The following is a 20334-nucleotide window of genomic DNA, read 5'->3' as shown; positions in this document are numbered from 1 at the left end:
GAGATAGACACATGGTTCCTGGAATCACTTTCTGAGTCGATTTATGCATGTCCGTCGTCTGTAGATGTTAAATTGTAAACAAAATACAGGTCACATTTATGATCCGATTTGGATGAAAATTGGCACAAGTCACTTATTTAGCCCAAGGACGAACCCTATTGAAAATTGTGAAAATCGATTCGTCCGATATAGGCACCTAAGTCCCTATACATCTCTCGATTTGCACGAAATTTGGCATAGAGTACTGAATTAGGTCCAGAATAAGGTGTGCTAAGTTTCGTGAAAATCGGTACCGATTTAGATATAGCTCCCACATATGTCATATGTCCGATTTTATGTAAATGGTGCCTCAAAGTCCCTACACATCTCTCTATTTGCACAAAATTTGGCATAGAGTACTGAATTAACCCTAGAATGATGTGTGTTAAGTTTCGAGAAAATATATAAGCTCACATATATACTTTCTTCCGATTTAAGGTAAATAGTGCACCAAAGTCCTCATATATCTCTCGATTTACACGACATTTGGCATAGGGTACTGAATTAAGTCCAGAATGATATGTGCTTAGTTTCGTGAAAATCGGTTTAGATATAGCTATTGCTCCCATATATATTTTCCTCTGGTTTTATGTAAATGGTGCATCCTAGTCCAATTCCCTATAAACCTTTTGATTTTCACGAATTTTGGTATAGCCCACTGCATTGAGTGTGGAATTACACATGCTAAGTTTCGTGAAAATCGGTTCAGATTTACATATAGCTCCCATATATATTTTCGTCCGTTTTTATGTAAATAGTTCACCGAAGAATATATACTTCGATTTTCACGAAATTTGGCATAGCGTACTAAATTAATTCTAGAATGATGTGTGTTAAGTTCCGAGAAAATCGACTCGGATTTAAATATAGATCCCATATATATTTTAGTCCGATTTAATGTAAATGGAGTACCAAAGCCCCTATATATCTTTCGATTTCACGAAATTTGGCATTGCGTCTAGAATGATGAATGATGATAAACCTGAAAATCGGTTCAGATTTTAATATAGCTCACATATATATTTTCGTCCCATTTAATGTAAATGTTGCGCCAAAATCCCTATATATCTTTCGATTTCCACCATATTTGGCATAGCGTACTAAATTGAGACTAGAATGAGGTACTAAGGGCTTTCATATCCAAAAAAAAGAAGTTTTTCATCACCAGACCATGAATTTCCTTTTGTCTGCCTGTTATACTTTGGTCCTTTCTTTACTTCTGTTAAATATTTAATAATAATTACATATTTCAAAATTTCATTAACGAATAAATATTCAAGTAAAATCCTCCCACTACCTGATGTAGGGTACACATGTAAATATTTTTTTTTTTAACACATAAACATGTCGATCTGAGCACATGACATGTTTGAGTTTGCGATGTTCAGTGTTCTGAACAAAAAAATCAAGAGATTAGAATAATTGTTTCTTTCGTTTATTTTCCTTTTATTTTATTTGTATTGAAATTGATACAGATTCGTGAAATTAGAAAAGATTCTCTTAGGCATATCAGTAGCCATTCAACGCTGTAGCGAAACGCACGAGACAAACGTGGTGGAAACAAACAAACAAAACTCGAAATTGAAAATAAAGCATATCAACAACGTTAAAAACCTACTAAAGAAATCAAAGTTCAGACTTCATGTAATCGAAACAGAAATCGAAGTTTTAAAATAAAACTACAGCAATTACGACAACAACAATCAATGAGAAAATAAGTAATATTCAACAAAGTGATATTGAATCTCCGCATATATTGTTCTAAGATAAACGACAACAAAACACATTGTGTGAAATATCAATGAAAATTGCTCTGTATACACCATTTCCAAAGTTAAACTGAAATTTGAAAATAATTTGTCGGAATTTAAAAATCGAAGTATGAGTTCAGGAATGTGAAAACAAATATTTTTTCATATAAAGTCCAATAAAATTCTCTGTATTTAATTAAATACAGCGTATAATAATCATATATGTAAAAGACAAAACTATTTTAATTTCAAAATAAAAAACCTTATCTCAGAAAAAAACTATTCGCCATCGCCAAATGACTCGAAACGTGTGGGAACCCCAAATTTGCTGACATCACATTTTTATTGTCTTATCACTAATAGTTTTTGTTTATTGTTAATTAAATTTAAAAGATGAATGAAATCTTTTAAAAATTATTTACAGTGGCGCTATTTTCTTATCAAATATTTAAATGATAAGACATTGCTCCATATCGGTGTTATCAAAACAATGTATAAACGAGAAGTGACATTCTGAGATAATTTTTCTGCAGATAAACAGTGTCTTTTGTCTATAGGTAGGTCAAGTCAAAAATGGTCGGGCAAGATTTGAATAACAGACTAAAAAACAGTGGCGCCATACTCTACATACCTGCCGCCATATGATACTCTACACATCTTTCAGCAAAGATGAAGCTCAATTTGAGCCTTTAAGGATGTTCTAGTGATCCGCAAACATGCCCGCCGTCGAAAAAAAGACTTTTCTTGATTACAAAAAAAAAGAACAATATGCAATGTTACAAATCTTCAACATAATGCAGATTCATTTGCCAACCGTTTGAAAAATGCCAAAATGTCAGATCCATGATACTGACGATTCTAAACAATATGAGAGCATATAGACCTCATTATTGCTCCCATATCCGTTGATTTTTAATATAAGATTATTCAATTTTCTTCCCCTGATTTTTCTTTTCGGTCATTAAGCTCGACTCAAAAGAAAACAAGTGAAAAAGCGTTAAGTTCGGCCGGGCCGAACTTTGGATACTAGAGTTGGGTAGTTCCGGAATGAACTAGTTCATTGGAACTGTTCCGAGATAGGAACGATCGGAACTAGTTCCAGCTCTTTCTGATCTCATTTTTATACCCTCCGCCATAGTATGTAGGGTATATTAATTTTGTTTTTCCGTTTGTAACTCGTCGAAATAATCATTTCCGACCCTAAAAAGTATATATATTCTTGATCAACGTAAAATTCTAAGACGATATAGCCATGTCCGTCTGTCTGTTGTAATCACTCTAGCATCTAAACGAATTGAGATAGATCGCCAAAATTTTGCATAGAGTCGTCTTTTGTCTGCGGGCAGGTCACGTTCGAAGATGGGCTTTATCGGTCCGCTTTATCGATCCATTTTTCTAGTAGCCCCCATATAACGGTACCTCCTAATTTTCAGTATTTTGGGGGTTTCGATCGTATTTTCCGCCGAAATAGCTGTAATTTAGTACTTTGAGTTCTTAATATGTACCAAATATCTCCACAAAAAATTATGAATAAAGGTCCATTTTTTCAGATAGCCCACATATAAGGGTACCCCCAATTTTCGGTATTTTGGGGTTCGTGAGTGCGTTTTCAACCGAATTTGCTGCAATTTGGTATTTTGTAGTCGTATATGGTAACAAATCTCCCTACCAAAAATTATTAATATTCGCCCCCTTTTTGGGGTAGTCCCCATATAACCCCCTTTTTATATATTAAAATGTTTATCTGATTTCTTCCGCGTTTTGCGTTTGGTTCTAAGACTCGGTTGTAATCATTTCACATGCGGAGGATAGCGAGGTAAAAAATTAGAACGTAAGGTTTGATAGTGAATTTTAGCCCCATTTAGACCTAGCCCCTATGTGGAGGTTCCAGAAGGAGTGGACCGATATTCCCCATCTTCCAACTTAAACTAAGTTTGGAAGAAATAATCAAATGGGCACAGTTTGAAGCATGGGGTCTAGAACCAGTATTTCGATGAGGCACATTTTCACCATGTTAATGTTTTACACCCTCATTAGCCATAAGGCAGAGGATATAATTATCCATTAAAAATTTCTGAAATTTTTATGATGGTTTACATAATCCATTTTTAGAAATGTCGGCACAGATCCCATTTTTGATATATTCCCTATATTTTCATATCTATTACCTGTCAGTATATCTATGGTAGAGGGTATCTAAAGTTCGGCCCGGCCGAACTTAACGCTTTTTCACTTGTTTATATTAAAATAGTTATATGATTTGTTCCGTGTTTGGGTTTGTTTCTAAGACTCTGTTGTAATCATTTCATCTGCGAAGATATGAAAAATATTAGAACATAAGGTTCGATAATTAACCTTAAATATACTCATATATATATATATATGGGCAATATTGCCAATTTTTTAACATAGCTGAAGCGGAGGTTCACACCTTTATAACTCGGGAACTACTTAAGTATATGAAAAAAAGTGAATAGTTTTGGGTTAATTGATCTGTCGTTGCAAACTGCTCATGATATTGACCTCCAAACTTTATTTTAGTGGAAGCTGTGTCTACTTTAATGTAAAAAAATGTGTAAAAACAGGTTGAGGCGAACCAGTTTTTTTATATTCTCTATCGATTTGTGACTAAGCCACTCATTGCACGGCCTTCGTGTCAAAATAAAACTAGAAGCCAACAAAATGGGGACTATGCCCCTTATGTATCATTTTTCAAAATTTTAACTGCATCTACCTTTAAATGATGCTGACATTTTGAAGCTCGATTTTGAGTGTTTTTTGAATTTTAGTTCTAGCATTAATACGCGAACAGGAATTTCTAAAAATCGATTATACGATTATTGTAGTCGCGAATCTGCGTAATTTGATATGTATTTTGTGTATGTAGCATGCACAGCATCAGAGTAATACTCATCCGAAGGTGCGAATTTTGTGCGATCAAATTTCTAAAAAACCTATTTTTCGGGCCAAATTTTTAGATCTGTCAACTAAATGATATGGGTACCCGCGATCAATAAGGTTTTTTCCGTTTCGGATGATATAAAATCTTCTTCGTGAAAATCCATCTACTAGAACGGCGGGAACTGGCCTTCCAAAAACACGAAATTTGGCAAAAAATGTTTTTGAAAATATCGCGGATTTATTTGCGTTTTCTGTGTATCATTTCCGCTTCAATAAATGACCGCATACGGATTTTGATCTTTTTCGAGAAGAGAACTTTAAAAACTTCAGCCGAAAGAGAGATGTACGCAATTTATCTCAAAAATAGATTGTGATGGCACATCCATGGTTCTTAATGGACCACATTGAAATCAGTATAGATCGATGTATTTTTATAGGGTGCACACTGAAATCGGATGCGCGTTAATGACATATGGAGTTTTCGGAAATTATTCGCGTTTTACGGTTTTTTGGGTACTTCAATGTAACGTGCGGCACATCTTAGCCGTCAAATGAAATTTCGCAAAATATATATGGATTGGAAGATGAACTTCAGTACTTCCTGGAAACCGCATGCGCATCAAATGATTTTGAGAATTACGCGATGTAGACGCAATTTATCTCAAAAATAGTGTGAGCTGGCACATCCATGGTTCTTAATGGACCACATTGAAATCGGTATAGATCGATGAATTTTTTTTGGGTGCACACTGAAATCGGATGCGCGTTAATGACATATGGAGTTTTCGGAAATTATTCGCGTTTTACGGTTTTTTGGGTACTTCAATGTAACGTGCGGCACATCTTAGCCGTCAAATGAAATTTCGCAAAATATATATGGATTGGAAGATAAACTTCAGTACTTCCTGGAACCCGCATGCGCATCAAATGATTTTGAGAATTACGCGACTTATACGCAATTTAAAATGTATATTTCATAATATTATTTTATTTTAAGATTTATTCCTATTTATAGAACCCTAAGATTTATCGGAAGGGTCTTGATATAATCCGCAAGGCGTATACTTATACACAAAAAGTGATTATTATTATATATGTCAATTTTTCAGCGAAATTCGGGTAAAATAGCAGAATAACCCCAACATTTTGTTCTGAAATTTCTTGTATACAATTAAAAAAATAAATGTGATGACATTATTTTTTCGAACCAAAAACAAATAATTTTCCTCAATATCTTGTTTTGTTGTCGCTGTGATTTACAAACAGCTACACGGACTTGTGTGATTTTGATATCATTTGATTCACCATGGCGTTTAGATTATGTAGATATTTTTAAATTAATTTTTAGGTGTGTGTATGTCATTAATATAATGAAAATTTTTACGTAATCTCCTATATTTTCATTATTTTTCTCATATTTCGCGAAGATGTGCAACTTTTTCGCGATTTTTATAATATATTCATATTCTTATTTTACGGAGGAAGATATATATCAAAGTTTTTGGTCTATATAATAAACGGCGTAATTTTAAGATTTTTTTCTTATGCCCAAAATTAAAACCTCGATAACTTTTGCGCGCATCAACCAAAAATTTGATCGCGAACGGTTTCGGAGTCAGAACATTTTTCCCTATATGTGTACCAAAAATCATTGATGTGCCACAAAAACAAAAAAGCTGATTTTTTGAAAATGGAATATTAAAAAATTGGCAATATTGCCCATATATATATATATATATATATATATATGAACTGTAACCCGCTTTTACGCCCAGCCCCTGTGTGGGAGGTACCAGAAGGAGGGTTCGAACTGGACTAATTTTGGAAGAAATAATAAGATGCGCAAAGTTTGGATGAAATCAAAATTTTTTGAAACAAATTCGGTCCAAAGAAACATGGGGTCAAGTACAAATGTTTAGAACCATAATCGGTTTGTAGAAATTTCGGTATAGGTACACTTGTTGGTATGTTCCCTATATTTTTATTTCAAGTACCTGTCAGTATATCTATGGTATGGGAGGGTATCCAAAGTTCGGCCCGGCCGAACTTAACGCTTTTTCACTTGTTAGTTTTTGCATTTATTAACAAATCAACACGGAACTATGTGAGGAAAAAAGGAGCTATAAAGAGCAAAGGAAATGTATGGAGTAAAGGCACTATATGGAGCAAAGGAACTATAAAGAGAAAAGGAACTACATTAAGGAATTAGTTCCTTTTTAAAAAAGGAACGAAAAAGATCGATCCGCTAAGTAAACTAGATTGCCCAACTCCATTGTATACCCTCCGCCATAGGTATACTGCCAGGTACTTGAAATGAAAATATAAGGAACATACCAAAAAGTGAACATATACCGATAATTCTACAAACAGGTTTATTTAAACCATTGTGTACAGCAAATACACAAATTTCAGCAATTTTTAATGAAAACCCCAAAGCGTGGGCTGATACTTATAACGCATGGTACGATATACAATCCTCAAAGTTCTGTACCGTAGGGAATATTTGGGTTATAGTTATATGAGAGCTATGCCTAATTAATGACCGACAAATGTCAATTTCGAACAAAATATTTTTGTTTTGTGTCTCAATTCTTTCCTTCAAGAGGTATTATATGGGGTGATATGGGAACTACCCCTAAAAGGGGCGAATATTAATAATTTTTGGTAGGAAGATTTGTTACCATATGCGACTACAAAATACCAAATTACAGCGAATTCGGTTGAAAAACGCGCTCAAGAACCCAAAAATACCGAAAATTGAGGGTGTCTTATATGGGAGCTACCCGAAAAAATGGGACTATATTTATATTTTTTAGTGAAGAAATTTGGTACCCAATAAGAACCCATTTATAATTTATAGTGGAGACATTTGGTACCCAAAAAGGAACCCAATGTACCAAATTGCAGCGAATTCGGTTGAAAAGCGCGCTCAAGAACCCCAAAATATCGAAAATTGGCCGGTACCCTTATATGGGGGATATGCCTATACGTGGACCGATATATCCCATCTTCGAACTTGACCTGCCTGCAGACAAAAGACAAAAGACTCTATCTTCCTTTAGAAGATAGCGTGATTACAACAGACGGACGGGCATGGCTTGATCGTCTTAGAATTTTACCCTGATCAAGAATATATACATTATAGGGTCGAACATGAATATTTCGATGAGTTACAAACGGAATGACAAAATTAATACACCCTCCATACTATGGCGGAGGGTATAAAATTGACTTACAAATCTTTCAAATTATCATCGCCCTACGGATAAAACTCTAATAAATAAAAATTGCTGCAGATAGCACTGCTAGGATTCGAAGCTACGTTCCCAGAGCATCTCAAATGTTGCGAATTCTACTCGATCTCACCCTTACAATACTGAGACATGAGCCTTTAATTTTTTGAACTTCTCATGGTATTTTTTTTCCAGTCTGTGCCTTTAATATTAATCTTCATCGGAGGACATAATATTTATCTACTTATTCGGTTTCCAATGAATATAAACTCTTGCGAAAGTAATCTGGCTTTCCGATTTGTCAGAAATAAAATAAGTTTCTTGATAGTTTCCGAACATCGTCCACGCTCTGTTCTTGAGGTTATATCCAACGATAACCATCTCACCAATTCCGTTGGACTCTTAAATGGGTATTTTTTACTACTATGGCAAATTTTTGATCGGTTCGAACTGATGTTGTTTAGAAGTGCTGAAATGTCAAAACTGATCTTGTTGCATAAAGCCGACATCACATGGAGAAATCACTGATTCATTACTGAAATATTTTTCCGAAAAAAAATTCTGTGATAAATTATTTTGCTGTTTTATAGGTGTACTGCATTTGTTTCTAGTCATTTTTATACCCTTCACCACACTGTGGTACCTGGTATTATGTCTTCGTGTATATGTTTGTAACAGGCAAAAGGAATCGAATTGACCCATGGTTCCTTTTGAGAATGTGCATAGAATCATTTTCTTTACGCATGTCCGTCTGTCCGTCCATGTATTTTTGTGAACAAAGTACAGGTCGCATTTATGATCCGATCTGGATGAAATTTGGCACAGTTCAGTTATTAGGCCCAAGGAGCAACCCTATTGGAATTGGAGAAATCGGTTCAGATTTAGATATAGGTCCCATATATATTTTCGTCCGATTTTATGTAAATGAAACACCAAACTCTCAATATTTGTCCGATTGGGACAAAATTTTGCACAGAGTACTGAATTAGGTCCAGACTGATGTCTGCGAAGTTTCGTGAAAATCGGTTCGGATTTAGATATAGCTGCCATGTATAGTTTCGTCCGATTTTTTGTGAATGATACACCAAACTACCAATCTTTGTCCGATTGGGACAAAATTCTGCACAGGGTACTGATTTAGGTCCAGACCGATGTCTGCGAATTTTTGTTAAAATCGGTTCAGATTTAGATATAGTATATATAGTTTCGTCCCATTTTTTGTTAGTGATGCACCAAACTCCCAATATTTGTTCGATTGGGACAAAATTCTGCACAGAGTACTGCATTAGGTCCCAATTGATGTCCCCGAAGTTTTGTTAAAATCTGTTCATATTTAGATATAGCTCCCAGATATAGTTTCGTCCGATTTTTCGTGAATGATACGCCAAACTCCCAATATTTGTCCTATTGAGCAAAATTTTGGAATGCAAATGCACTTGAGAAAAAAAGTATGTGTAATAAGGTTTGTTGAAATCGGTTCAGATTTTGATATAGCTCCCATATATATTTTCGTTCGATTTTATGTAAATGATGCACCGAATGGCCTATGTTTGTTCGGTTTACATGAAAACTGGCAGAGGGTATTAAATTGTATATAGAGTGATAACGAAAAACAAATGATGTATGCAACGGTTGCTCAATTAGGTCCATGTTTTTATATGTAGCTTTCATACATAATTTGACTCGATTTCTTACAAATGGTGCACAAAAGAGTTCAAGCCTGCCCGTTTGACATGCAAGTTTTCATTGATTTCAGTATGGTATGTCTATGGGGGTTTTCGATTGGTTCAAATATCTATCTAGATAGCACATTTATTTTCGCCCGATTCCATAACCCTATTCAACCACCAGTTCGGTGTGAATATGGATCCAAAATCCTCAAATTAAAGGAGTATTACAATATATAGGCTACCACGAAAACTGGATCAATATCGGTCGTTTCTAGTAGGAAGAATATCTAGCCAATTATAAACCATAGCCAACTCTGTTTAAAAACATGTCAGAAATCTTTAAACAAACTAAGAACTTAAAAAAAAATAATAACCAGCAAATTTGGTCGGAAATTATTTCGATTAATAAGAAACGGAAACCTCCAAGCTATATACAGAAGGAAACAAACTAAGAATTTAAAAAAAAAAAATAACGTGACTATTGAATACTTGAAAATCGAACAGATACAACCCGTCATCGAAACTATAATGAACAACTTAAATTGGAAATGGTGTAACAGATTACAATTGCTTTTTACTCGTGTTTTATTTATTTCTTTCAAAAATTCAAAATTAAACTGTCTGCTCTCGCTTTTAGGGGTAATTCAACACAACAATGGATAGAATATTAGGTTTGCTCATCTTTATGGGAATTTCGGTTGTCTGTTGGACAAAGCCAATGTCAACGTCAACCTCTACATCTGCCCCGCCAACCTTATTTTCCCTCTACTATTTGAACGAAAGTGAAATCTTGCATGATAACGACAGCGTTGACAATGCTGATGATGTCGTCAATACTATAGCCGACAAAGACAAAGATTATCGCCAACAATATGCTGCTCAAATGTTGACGTATATGAACCATTCCATAGATCCATGTGATGATTTCTATGAATATGCCTGTGGTAATTGGAAAAATACGATACCGCCAAGGCAGGCGGAACACAAACGCAATAGTCTGTTGGATGTAAACTACAAATTGGATGACTTAGCTGAAATGATATTGACATGGCCCAACATAGATGATATCGCTCCAGAATATTCCGAAGAATTTAAGACAGCACAAAAATTCTACAACAATTGCCTAGAGAGTGAAATATTTCCCATGAAAAAATCCCTAGAATACTTAAAGGCCATTGAAAAAATTGGCGGCTTTCCAGCGGTGCAACCGCAGTGGAATGCCTCAGAATTTAGTTGGCTCAATATGAGTGCTCACATGGGCAATTACGGTCTCAGTAATTTAATAAAAGAGGAAATAATACCACAGTATCCATTCGCGCCGTATTTTCAAATTCCCGAATTTGGTTTTGACATTGAACTTCACTATGATAACATCAAGAATAGTTCATCGAATGCCTACAAAGTCAACTGGCAGACAATGAATGACATATTGACGGCCTACGAAGTGGAGCCGGCAGAGCGGCGGGAGGCTATTATCAGTGAAATATTTGAATTTCTACAGGCTGCCTTAAATATTGTCGAAGAATTCGATGAAAATGAATATACATGTAGTGCCCTATCGGCGGACATGGATGACGATGTTGCTGGGGAGTTAGATCAACATTGGCGTGTCTATAATCAAATAGCATGGATGGGAAAATCTGAGCTATTCGATGAAAACGAGAAACCATGTACCTATTTATATTATAATTTAGATAAGCTATGTACGGAACGTAAAGAGGCTGTAGCTAATTATTTGGCATTGAAATTTCTCTATCATATTGATGCTCACCTTAAGGATGTCCAGTTTCAAAAGGATTTTTGTATCGCGCAGATAAAACGTACAATGAATTATTTCTTCGATCATTTGTATATGAAGGTGAGTCTAAAGCATTGAAAAAATATTCTTGAAAAAATTCAAGCCTTGTCTAAGGCGTCGTAAAACTATTCTTAAAAAAAATGAAGCCTTGTCTTAGGCCTTGAAAAAAAAATTCTTGTAAAAATCCACGCTTGGTCTAGGGTCTTAAAAAAATATTCTTAAAAACATCAACGCCTGGGGTCTTGCAGGGGTCTTGAAGGTCTTGAAAAAATATTGTTGAAAAAATTCACGCCTTGTCTAAGACCTTGAAAAAATATTCTTGAAAAAATCCACGCCTTGACAAAGGCCTTGTAAAAATATTCTTAAAAAAATCTACGCCTTGTCTAAGGCCTTGAAAAAATATTATTGAAAAAATCCACGCCTTGAGAAAATCCACGCCTTGTAAAAATATTCGTTAAAAAATCCACGCCTTGTCTAATGCCTTGAAAAAATATTCTTTAAAAAATCCACGCCTTGTCTAAGGCCATGAAAAAATATTCTTGAAAAAATGTAAGGAATTGAAAAAATTAACTCCTTGTCTAAGGCCTTGAAAAAATATTCTTGAAAAAATGTAAGGACTTGAAAAAATTAACGCCTTGTCTAAGGCCTTGAAAAAATCTAAGGACTTGAAAAAATTAACGCCTTGTCTAAGGCCTTGAAAAAATATTCTTGAAAAATGTAAGGACTTGAAAAAATTAACGCCTTGTCTAAGGCCTTGAAAAAATCTAAGGACTTGAAAAAATTAACGCCTTGTCTAAGGCCTTGAAAAAATATTCTTGAAAAAATCTAAGGACTTGAAAAAATCCACGCCTTGTCTAAGGCCTTGAAAAAATATTCTTTAAAAAATCCACGCCTTGTCTAAGGCCTTGAAAAAATATTCTTTAAAAAAATCCACGCCTTGTCTAAGGCCTTGAAAAAATATTCTTTAAAAAATCCACGCCTTGTCTAAGGCCTTGAAAAAATATTCTTTAAAAAATCCACGCCTTGTCTAAGGCCTTGAAAAAATATTCTTTAAAAAATCCACGCCTTGTCTAAGGCCTTGAAAAAATATTCTTTAAAAAATCCACGCCTTGTCTAAGGCCTTGAAAAAATATTCTTTAAAAAATCCACGCCTTGTCTAAGGCCTTGAAAAAATATTCTTTAAAAAATCCACGCCTTGTCTAAGGCCTTGAAAAAATATTCTTTAAAAATCCACGCCTTGTCTAAGGCCTTGAAAAAATATTCTTTAAAAAATCCACGCCTTGTCTAAGGCCTTGAAAAAATATTCTTTAAAAATCCACGCCTTGTCTAAGGCCTTGAAAAAAATATTCTTTAAAAAATCCACGCCTTGTCTAAGGCCTTGAAAAAATATTCTTTAAAAAACCACGCCTTGTCTAAGGCCTTGAAAAAATATTCTTTAAAAATCCACGCCTTGTCTAAGGCCTTGAAAAAATATTCTTTAAAAAATCCACGCCTTGTCTAAGGCCTTGAAAAAATATTCTTTAAACATTTCTAAGACCTTGAGAAAACATTCTTGAAAAAATCCACGCCTTGAGAAAACATTCTTGAAAAAATCCACGCCTTGTCCAAGGCCTTGAAAATATATTCTTTAATAAATCCACCCCATGTCTAAGCCCTTGAAAAAATATTCTTTAACAAATCAAATTTTTAAAAATATTTTTTAAAAACTTCACTCAAAAAATATTATTAAAAATTCGAATACCGTATTTAACAAATATTCTGTCAATATTTTTTTCAGGTCTTCTTCAACAAAGATCTGCGAAGTGATGTTGAGAAAATTATCAAAGATATACGACAAAGTTTACACACCATTCTGGCGGAAGCTGATTGGCTAGATGAGGCGACACGAGATGCTGCTCTGCAAAAAGAATCAGCTATGAGAGAATATATTGGACGTTACGAAGATTCCGATATTACCAAACGTCTGTTGAGCGAATTGAAAAATCTGAAATTTGAAGAAAACAATTACGAACGGAATGCCCTCAATATGCGGAAATTTAAGCAATCAATGAAACGTTTTAATGGCCTCCACTTTGAACAGCTTGCCAATGATACGAAACCTCTGGATTTAATATTGGGTATGCAGGTCAATGCTTTCTATTATAATATCGATAATGCCATTTATGTTACGGCTGGTATTCTTCATCCTCCCGCCTTCCACAAGGCCTGGCCAAATGCCTTGAAATATGGCACCCTTGGTTATCTGGTGGGTCATGAATTTACTCACGGTTTCGATACAATCGGCTCGAACTATGATGGGGCTGGTAACAATATATATTGGTGGTCGGAAAAATCCGGTAAAGTCTTTGGACAACGTTCCGAATGTTATGTTAAACATTATCAAAATTATTCAATACCGGAAATTAATCGCAACATAAATGGCAACTTGACGAAAGATGAAAATATTGCCGATGGTGGTGGTTTGAGAATGGCTTTTATGGCCTATCGTCGTTACATGAAGGAATTGACGAAAAATTCAGATTTAACTAATGAAAATCTTCTGAAGGAGGAACAAATGCCCGGTTTAGATTTATCACCGGAACAGTTATTCTTTTTGGGTGCAGCACAACTATGGTGTTCGTCCTACAAAGAGGCCCACTACTGGGAAGAGTTGTCCGATGAACATACCATCGATAAATATCGTGTCTTGGGTTTGGTATCGAATAATGCAGATTTTGCCAAGGCCTATAATTGTCCCATAAGTAGTAAAATGAATCCTTCCGTAAAGAAATGTGAAATTTGGTAAATGTTGTAATAAAATATTTACTTTTTATGTTTGTTTAGCATTTTTTTTTTTTTTAATTTTATAACTTTAACTTTTTGTACCTAATTTTAAGCATATTTTATAGAAAAAATAAAAATATTCAAAAACAGACTGGATAAAAATTAGAAATGGAATACATTTAGATTTAAAAATATATTTGATAAAAATTAGCAAATGGGATACATTTAGAATTTAAACAATATATTTGATATATACTAATTAATTTTGAAATATGTAAAAAATTTTAGATGCATCGTTTACTACAATTTGGTATTTTGGGTTCTCATTGAATAACACATATCTGTACAAAAAAATGTTTAATATTGACCCAAGCTTCAGGGTAGCATCCATATACCAGTATGCCCCAATATTTGGTATTGGGGTTGTAATTTGGTATTTTTTGTTCTCATTGTATAGCACATCTCCGTACCAAAAGTAACCTCACCACTTGTGTATATGGTACATATGTATCCTTACAATTGTATGTCAATGTTCCCTCGAAGGAACATAATAATGTCTTCGGCAACCTATGATAAATTTAATTAAATTCGGGCAGATTTAGAGTCGCCTGCGTACCAAGGGACAAATTTCTGGAAAATGATTCATAGCGAAAATGATACACAACATTCGGTACGCCGCCGTTCGAAATATATATGGAAGCTATGGCTGATCTGCACCAATTTCAACAAAACCCAATATCGTCATTCAAGTCTCAATTTGATACGTTGTGCCATTTCAACAAAACCCAATATCGTCATTCAAGTCTCAATTTGATACGTTGTGCCATATTTCGTGTTTATCGGACAAACCTTAGGAGTTTGGTGCACCATTTATGTAAAATCGGACGAAAATATATATGGGAGCTATATCTAAATCTGAACGGAATCGGACGAAAATATATATGGGAGCTATATCTAAATCTGAACGGATCTTCACTTAGCACACATCATTCTAGACTCAATTCAGCCGCTGTGCCAAATTTCGTGCAAATCGAAAGTTTTATATGTCGAATATATATATGGGAGCTATATCGAAATCTGAACCAATTTTCACGAAACATAGCACACATCATTCTAGACTCAATTCAGTTCAGTATGCCAATTTTCGTGCAAATCGAAGATTATATAAGGTCTTTGGTGCACCATTTACATTAACTCGGACGAAAATATATATGGGAGTTATATCTAAATCTGAACCGATTTTCACGAAACTTAGCACACATCATTCTAGGCTCAATTCAGTACGCTGTGCCAAATTTCGTGCAAATCGAAAGTTTTACAGGGACTTTGGTGCACCATTTGTCTTATATCGGTTGAAAATATATATGGGAGCTATATCGAAATCTGAACCGATTTTCTGGAAACTTAGCACACATCATTCTAGGCTTAATTCAGTACGTTGTGCCAAATTTCGGGCAAATCGAAAGATATTTAGGGACTTTGATGCACCATTTACCTTAAATCGGACGAAAATATATATGGGATATATACGTATATATACTTATATTTATTATCGAATAATGCGACCTGTACTTTGTTTACAATTTAACATGGACAGACAGACGGACGGAAAAGTAGTAAATTCGGAAGGGGCCGACTATATGATACCCTTCACCACTTTGGACATATTCAACATATGTATCCTGACAGACGTCGCATTTTTTAAAGAACATAACATAAGAATAATCCATCTGCAACCTAAGCTATATTTCATCTAATTCGGACATATTTAAACCCATTTGTGTACACATGCTATTCGACATGCTGCAGCACAGCACACCGTGCAAAATCTAATCTCACTCGGACAATCGTTGAGTTTTTTGTGCACAATTATCTTGAATTCGGTCGAAAATATATATCGGTGCATTGTCTGAATCTGAATCTTGTCTCAATTTGAAAAGCTTTGCACAATTTCTGGTCAATCGAACAAAAATGATGAGTTTGGTGTATCATTTACCTGAAATCGGACGAAAATATATATGGGAGCTATATCTATAACTATGTGTGGGAGCTACATCTATTTTTGAACCGATTTCCACAGAATTTCGTAAACATCAATCTGTGCCTAATTTAATACACTGTGCACAATTTTGTCTCAATTGGCCAAACATTGGTAGTTTGGTGCACTATTATAGTAAAATCGGACAAAAATATATATATATATAGCTCCCACATATATTTGCGTCCAATTTGTATACCCTTCACCACACTGTGGTACAGGGTATTGTGTCTTTGTGCATATGTTAGTAACAGGCAAAAGGAAACGAGATAGACACAGGGTTCCTTTTGAGAATATGCATAGAATCACTTTCTAAGTCGATTTATGCATGTCCGTCCGTCCGTCTGTCCGTCTGTAGATGTTAAATTGTAAACAAAGTACAGGTCGTATTTATGATCCGATTTGGATGAAATTTGGTACATGTCACTTATTTAGCCCAAGGACGAACCCTATTGAAATTGGGAAAAATCGGTTCAGATTTAGATATAGCTCGCATATATATTTTCGTCCGATTTAAGGTAAATGGGGCACCAAAGTCCCTATATATATGTCCATTTGCACGAAATTTGGCACGGAGTACTGTATTAGATCCAAAATGATGCGTGCCAAGTTTCGAGAAAATTGGTTCAGATTTAGATATAGCTCCCATATATAGTTTCATCCGATTTAAGGTAAATGGTGCATCAAAGTCCCTTTATGTCATTCGATTTGATCGAAATATGACATAGAGTACTGAATTAGGTCCAGAATGATGTGTGCCAAGTTTCGAATAAATCGGTTCAGATTTAAATATAGGTCCCATATATAGTTTCATCCGATTTAAGGTAAATAGTGCATCAAAGTCCCTATATGTCATTCGATTTGCTCGAAATTTGACATAGAGTACTGAATTAGGTCCAGAATGATGTGTGCCAAGTTTCGAGAAAATCGGTTGAGAGTTAGGTATAACTCCCATATATAGTTTTGGCCGATTTTATGTAAATGGTGCACCAAAGTCCTATATACCTTTCGATTTGCCTGAAATTTGGCACAGCGTACTGAATTAAGTCTCGAATGATGTGTACTAAGTTTCGAGAAAATCTATTCAGATTTAGATATAACTCCCATATATAGTTTGTTCGATTTTATGTAAATGGTGCACCAAGGTAAATGAAGAACTCAATATGTGGCCGAATGCAAAAAACATATTGAAAAAAGTGTAACCTAACATGTGGCAAGTTTCGATGAAATCGGTTTAGATTTCGATATTTTGATTTAAATTTATTTACATAATTTTGTCCCATTGTAAGAAGCAACTCTATATCTGACCAAAATTTAGTATATGTTGCAGAATGACATGTTTAATTTCATGTTAATGGTCCTTCAAAAATGCGACGTCTTTTAGGATTCCATCTGACGAATATACCCAAAGTGGTGAAGGGTATTGTTTGTGGAAGTTGAAAAGGAACGCAGGGGGCAATCTGAAGATGGAATGGAACGTCTCTTGAGCCAATGAAAAGAAAAACAGAATCCCAACTCGAAAAAGAATTGTGAACAATGTTTTAATTGTGTCTCAGATCCAACTCAAGAGAATGGAATGAAAGAAAAACAAAAGCAATAAAGACAACTATGTGTTAGGATTTCTGTGATTTCTATGGATTTATTTACTATGGATTTCGATCTTACCAGTATGAAAGCTAATTTCGAATAGAACAGTGCATATAAGGACTTTGACGGAAGTTGCACTAGATATGGTTGTAGATTTTGCGGCGAAGAAATTATTCTGTAATCGATTGTACAGTGCAATCGCTATGTTTAAATGTTAAACGATATATCGTATAGAGTAATAGGTTGGGAATTTTAATGAAAATTCAAACCGGGAAATACAAGTAAAAAAAGGGAAATATCAGTAGGTTGAATTCCAGTTTATTTTTGGAATAAACATTGCCGCCCCCTTTGCAGGGTGTCTGCAATAAAAATTCGTAACCATATCTAGACACTTTCCATTTACAATTCATATTAGTTATTCATTTATACAATTTGTTTATACAGAAAGATAAATTGTGACATTAATCATTAGATTTTATGTACAATATTTCATTAACAGTTCATTCAATTAATTCATTTTTTATTTACATTATTTATATACTTAAGAGTAGAGAGATTAGTTTACATTTCTATTTTTGTTCTCATGATAGTGCGAGAGTAACTCATGGTAAAGATTTTTTTTTTATAGTTTAAGCTGAACATATTCCATAAATTATCCACCCAAAAATTGTGTTTTGGGCTGTAGGTAGGCCTTCCCTGTTAATTACCCCTTCAGTAATTATTCGACTGTAAGCATCCATACCTAAGACTATATCTATTGAAGCAGACTTATAGAAGTTATCGTCAGCTAGCACAAGGTTTTGGAATTTGTTTTCGTAGGATTTTAATAATGATTTGTTTGGTGTGTTAAAAGATATTCTATTGTTCACTTTAAAGACAACATCTAACTTTATATTCGGATTGTGCGTTGAAATTAAGGTTAATGGACAAATAGTTTCATCTTTGAGAACCAATGTTGTGACAGTGAATTTATCAACAGCATTTGCTGATATACAGCTACTTTGTGAACCTGAGTCAAGCAACCCTCTTAATTTAATTTTTCTATTCTTTGCCACCACATTTACGACTACAGTGGGAAGTAATGCCACAGAATTTTGTTTTAGTAGAGCGCTAAGGGTTATGCTTTTGGTTTCAGTAGAGTTTTGCGTATGGTTGGAATTCTCTTTCGACACAGATTCCTTGACTCTCTTTGTCTGTGGTTTAGACATCGACGAATTTGCTGAAGTTTCTGATTTTGCATTAATTCTCGGAGATTTACTAAGGTTAGAATGGAGATGTAGTAGAGTATGGTGGTTTTTGTGACAAATTTTGCACCCTGTCTTCGTAAAACAGGTCCCCTGGGAGTGGGTATGTGCCAAGCAATTCTGGCAATATCCATAAGCTCTCACTATTTCCAATCTTTTCGTAGCATTAAATTCCAAAAATCGATAGCAATTTTTCAATGAGTGATGTTTCCTACATACTCTGCATATGTAGGAGTGTTTCTGATTTTCCTTACGAGACTGGTGTAAAACATTCTGTTTGATGCCACTTCGCATTATTCTACAAAACATATAGGACAATTGGATAATTTCAGATACATGGAGAAAAACAATAGATATTTATACAAAAGTGTTAGTCGGAGTTTTCGGATTCCAAAGGTAAAACTACAAGTTTTGTTATCGGTCTTTTTATGATACCTCTTGCGGTAAGTAATTCAGCAACTCGTACTCTATTGTCTATTCCTGGGAAAACTTTAACTATCCTTCCCAGTCTCCATGCATTGGGTGGTAGGTTTTCTTCTCTGATAACAACCATCATTCCCTCTTTTAAATTTTCTGTAGGCTTTTGCCACTTGTACCTCTTGTGCAACTCTTTCAAATATTCATCCTTCCAGCGGTTGCACAATTGTTGATGAATAAGCTTTATTCTTTGCCATCTATTGAGAAGAGATATCCGAGTCTCTTTTACGGAAGGATCTATTGGTTGCATTATTGGACCGCCAATTAAAAAATGACCTGGAGTAAGTACCGCCAAGTCGGAAGGCTCCTCTGACATTGGCGATAGAGGTCTCGAGTTTAAGCATGCTTCTATCTTTGAGAGCAATGTTTGAAACTCTTCGAATGTATATTTGGAATTGGAAGCTATTTTTCGAAAATGGATTTTAAAGCTCTTTACCCCCGCCTCCCATAGACCACCCATATGGGGTGCACCAGGTGGAATAAAATGCCATGTAATATTGAAATGGGAGTAATTGGACATAATAGCATGATGGGAAGTTTGGATAAATTCTCTTGCTAATATTTTCGATGCACCGATAAAAGTGGAACCATTGTCAGAATGTAGGTGCAATGGACATCCTCGTCTAGAAATGAATCTGCTAAATGCTGCTAAGAATGCTGGTGTGGATAGGTCTGATGTGGCTTCCAAGTGTATGGCTTTTGTAGAAAAGCACACAAACACGCACACATAGCCTTTAGTTATCAGGCACGCTCTTCCCGTATAATTCTTTATTTCGAATGGGCCTGCAAAATCTAGGCCGGTGTGGGCAAATGGACGAGTTATGTCACATCTC

The 20334-nt window shown here is 34.9% G+C and overlaps 2 protein-coding genes across 2 annotated transcripts; both read left to right on the top strand.

Annotated features, from left to right (window-relative positions):
* The first annotated feature begins 10312 nt into the window (after positions 1–10312).
* Positions 10313–11292, top strand: LOC133331634 (kell blood group glycoprotein-like). Its single transcript, XM_061540015.1, has 2 exons — positions 10313–11184; positions 11289–11292. Exons 1-2 carry the CDS (start codon positions 10313–10315, stop codon positions 11290–11292), a joined length of 876 nt encoding a protein of 291 aa, XP_061395999.1.
* Positions 11293–13418: 2126 nt separating this feature from the next.
* Positions 13419–14177, top strand: LOC133331636 (neprilysin-11-like). The gene has a single exon (XM_061540017.1). The coding sequence runs from the start codon at positions 13419–13421 to the stop codon at positions 14175–14177; it is 759 nt and encodes a 252-aa protein (XP_061396001.1).
* Positions 14178–20334: the final 6157 nt, after the last annotated feature.

The sequence above is a fragment of the Musca vetustissima genome, unplaced genomic scaffold, assembly GCF_032173495.1.
Source record: "Musca vetustissima isolate MV318-11 ecotype Yass unplaced genomic scaffold, APGP_CSIRO_Mvet_v1 utg68072, whole genome shotgun sequence".
NCBI lineage: Eukaryota > Metazoa > Arthropoda > Insecta > Diptera > Muscidae > Musca > Musca vetustissima.
This window is presented reverse-complemented; position numbering and strand designations above follow the sequence as displayed.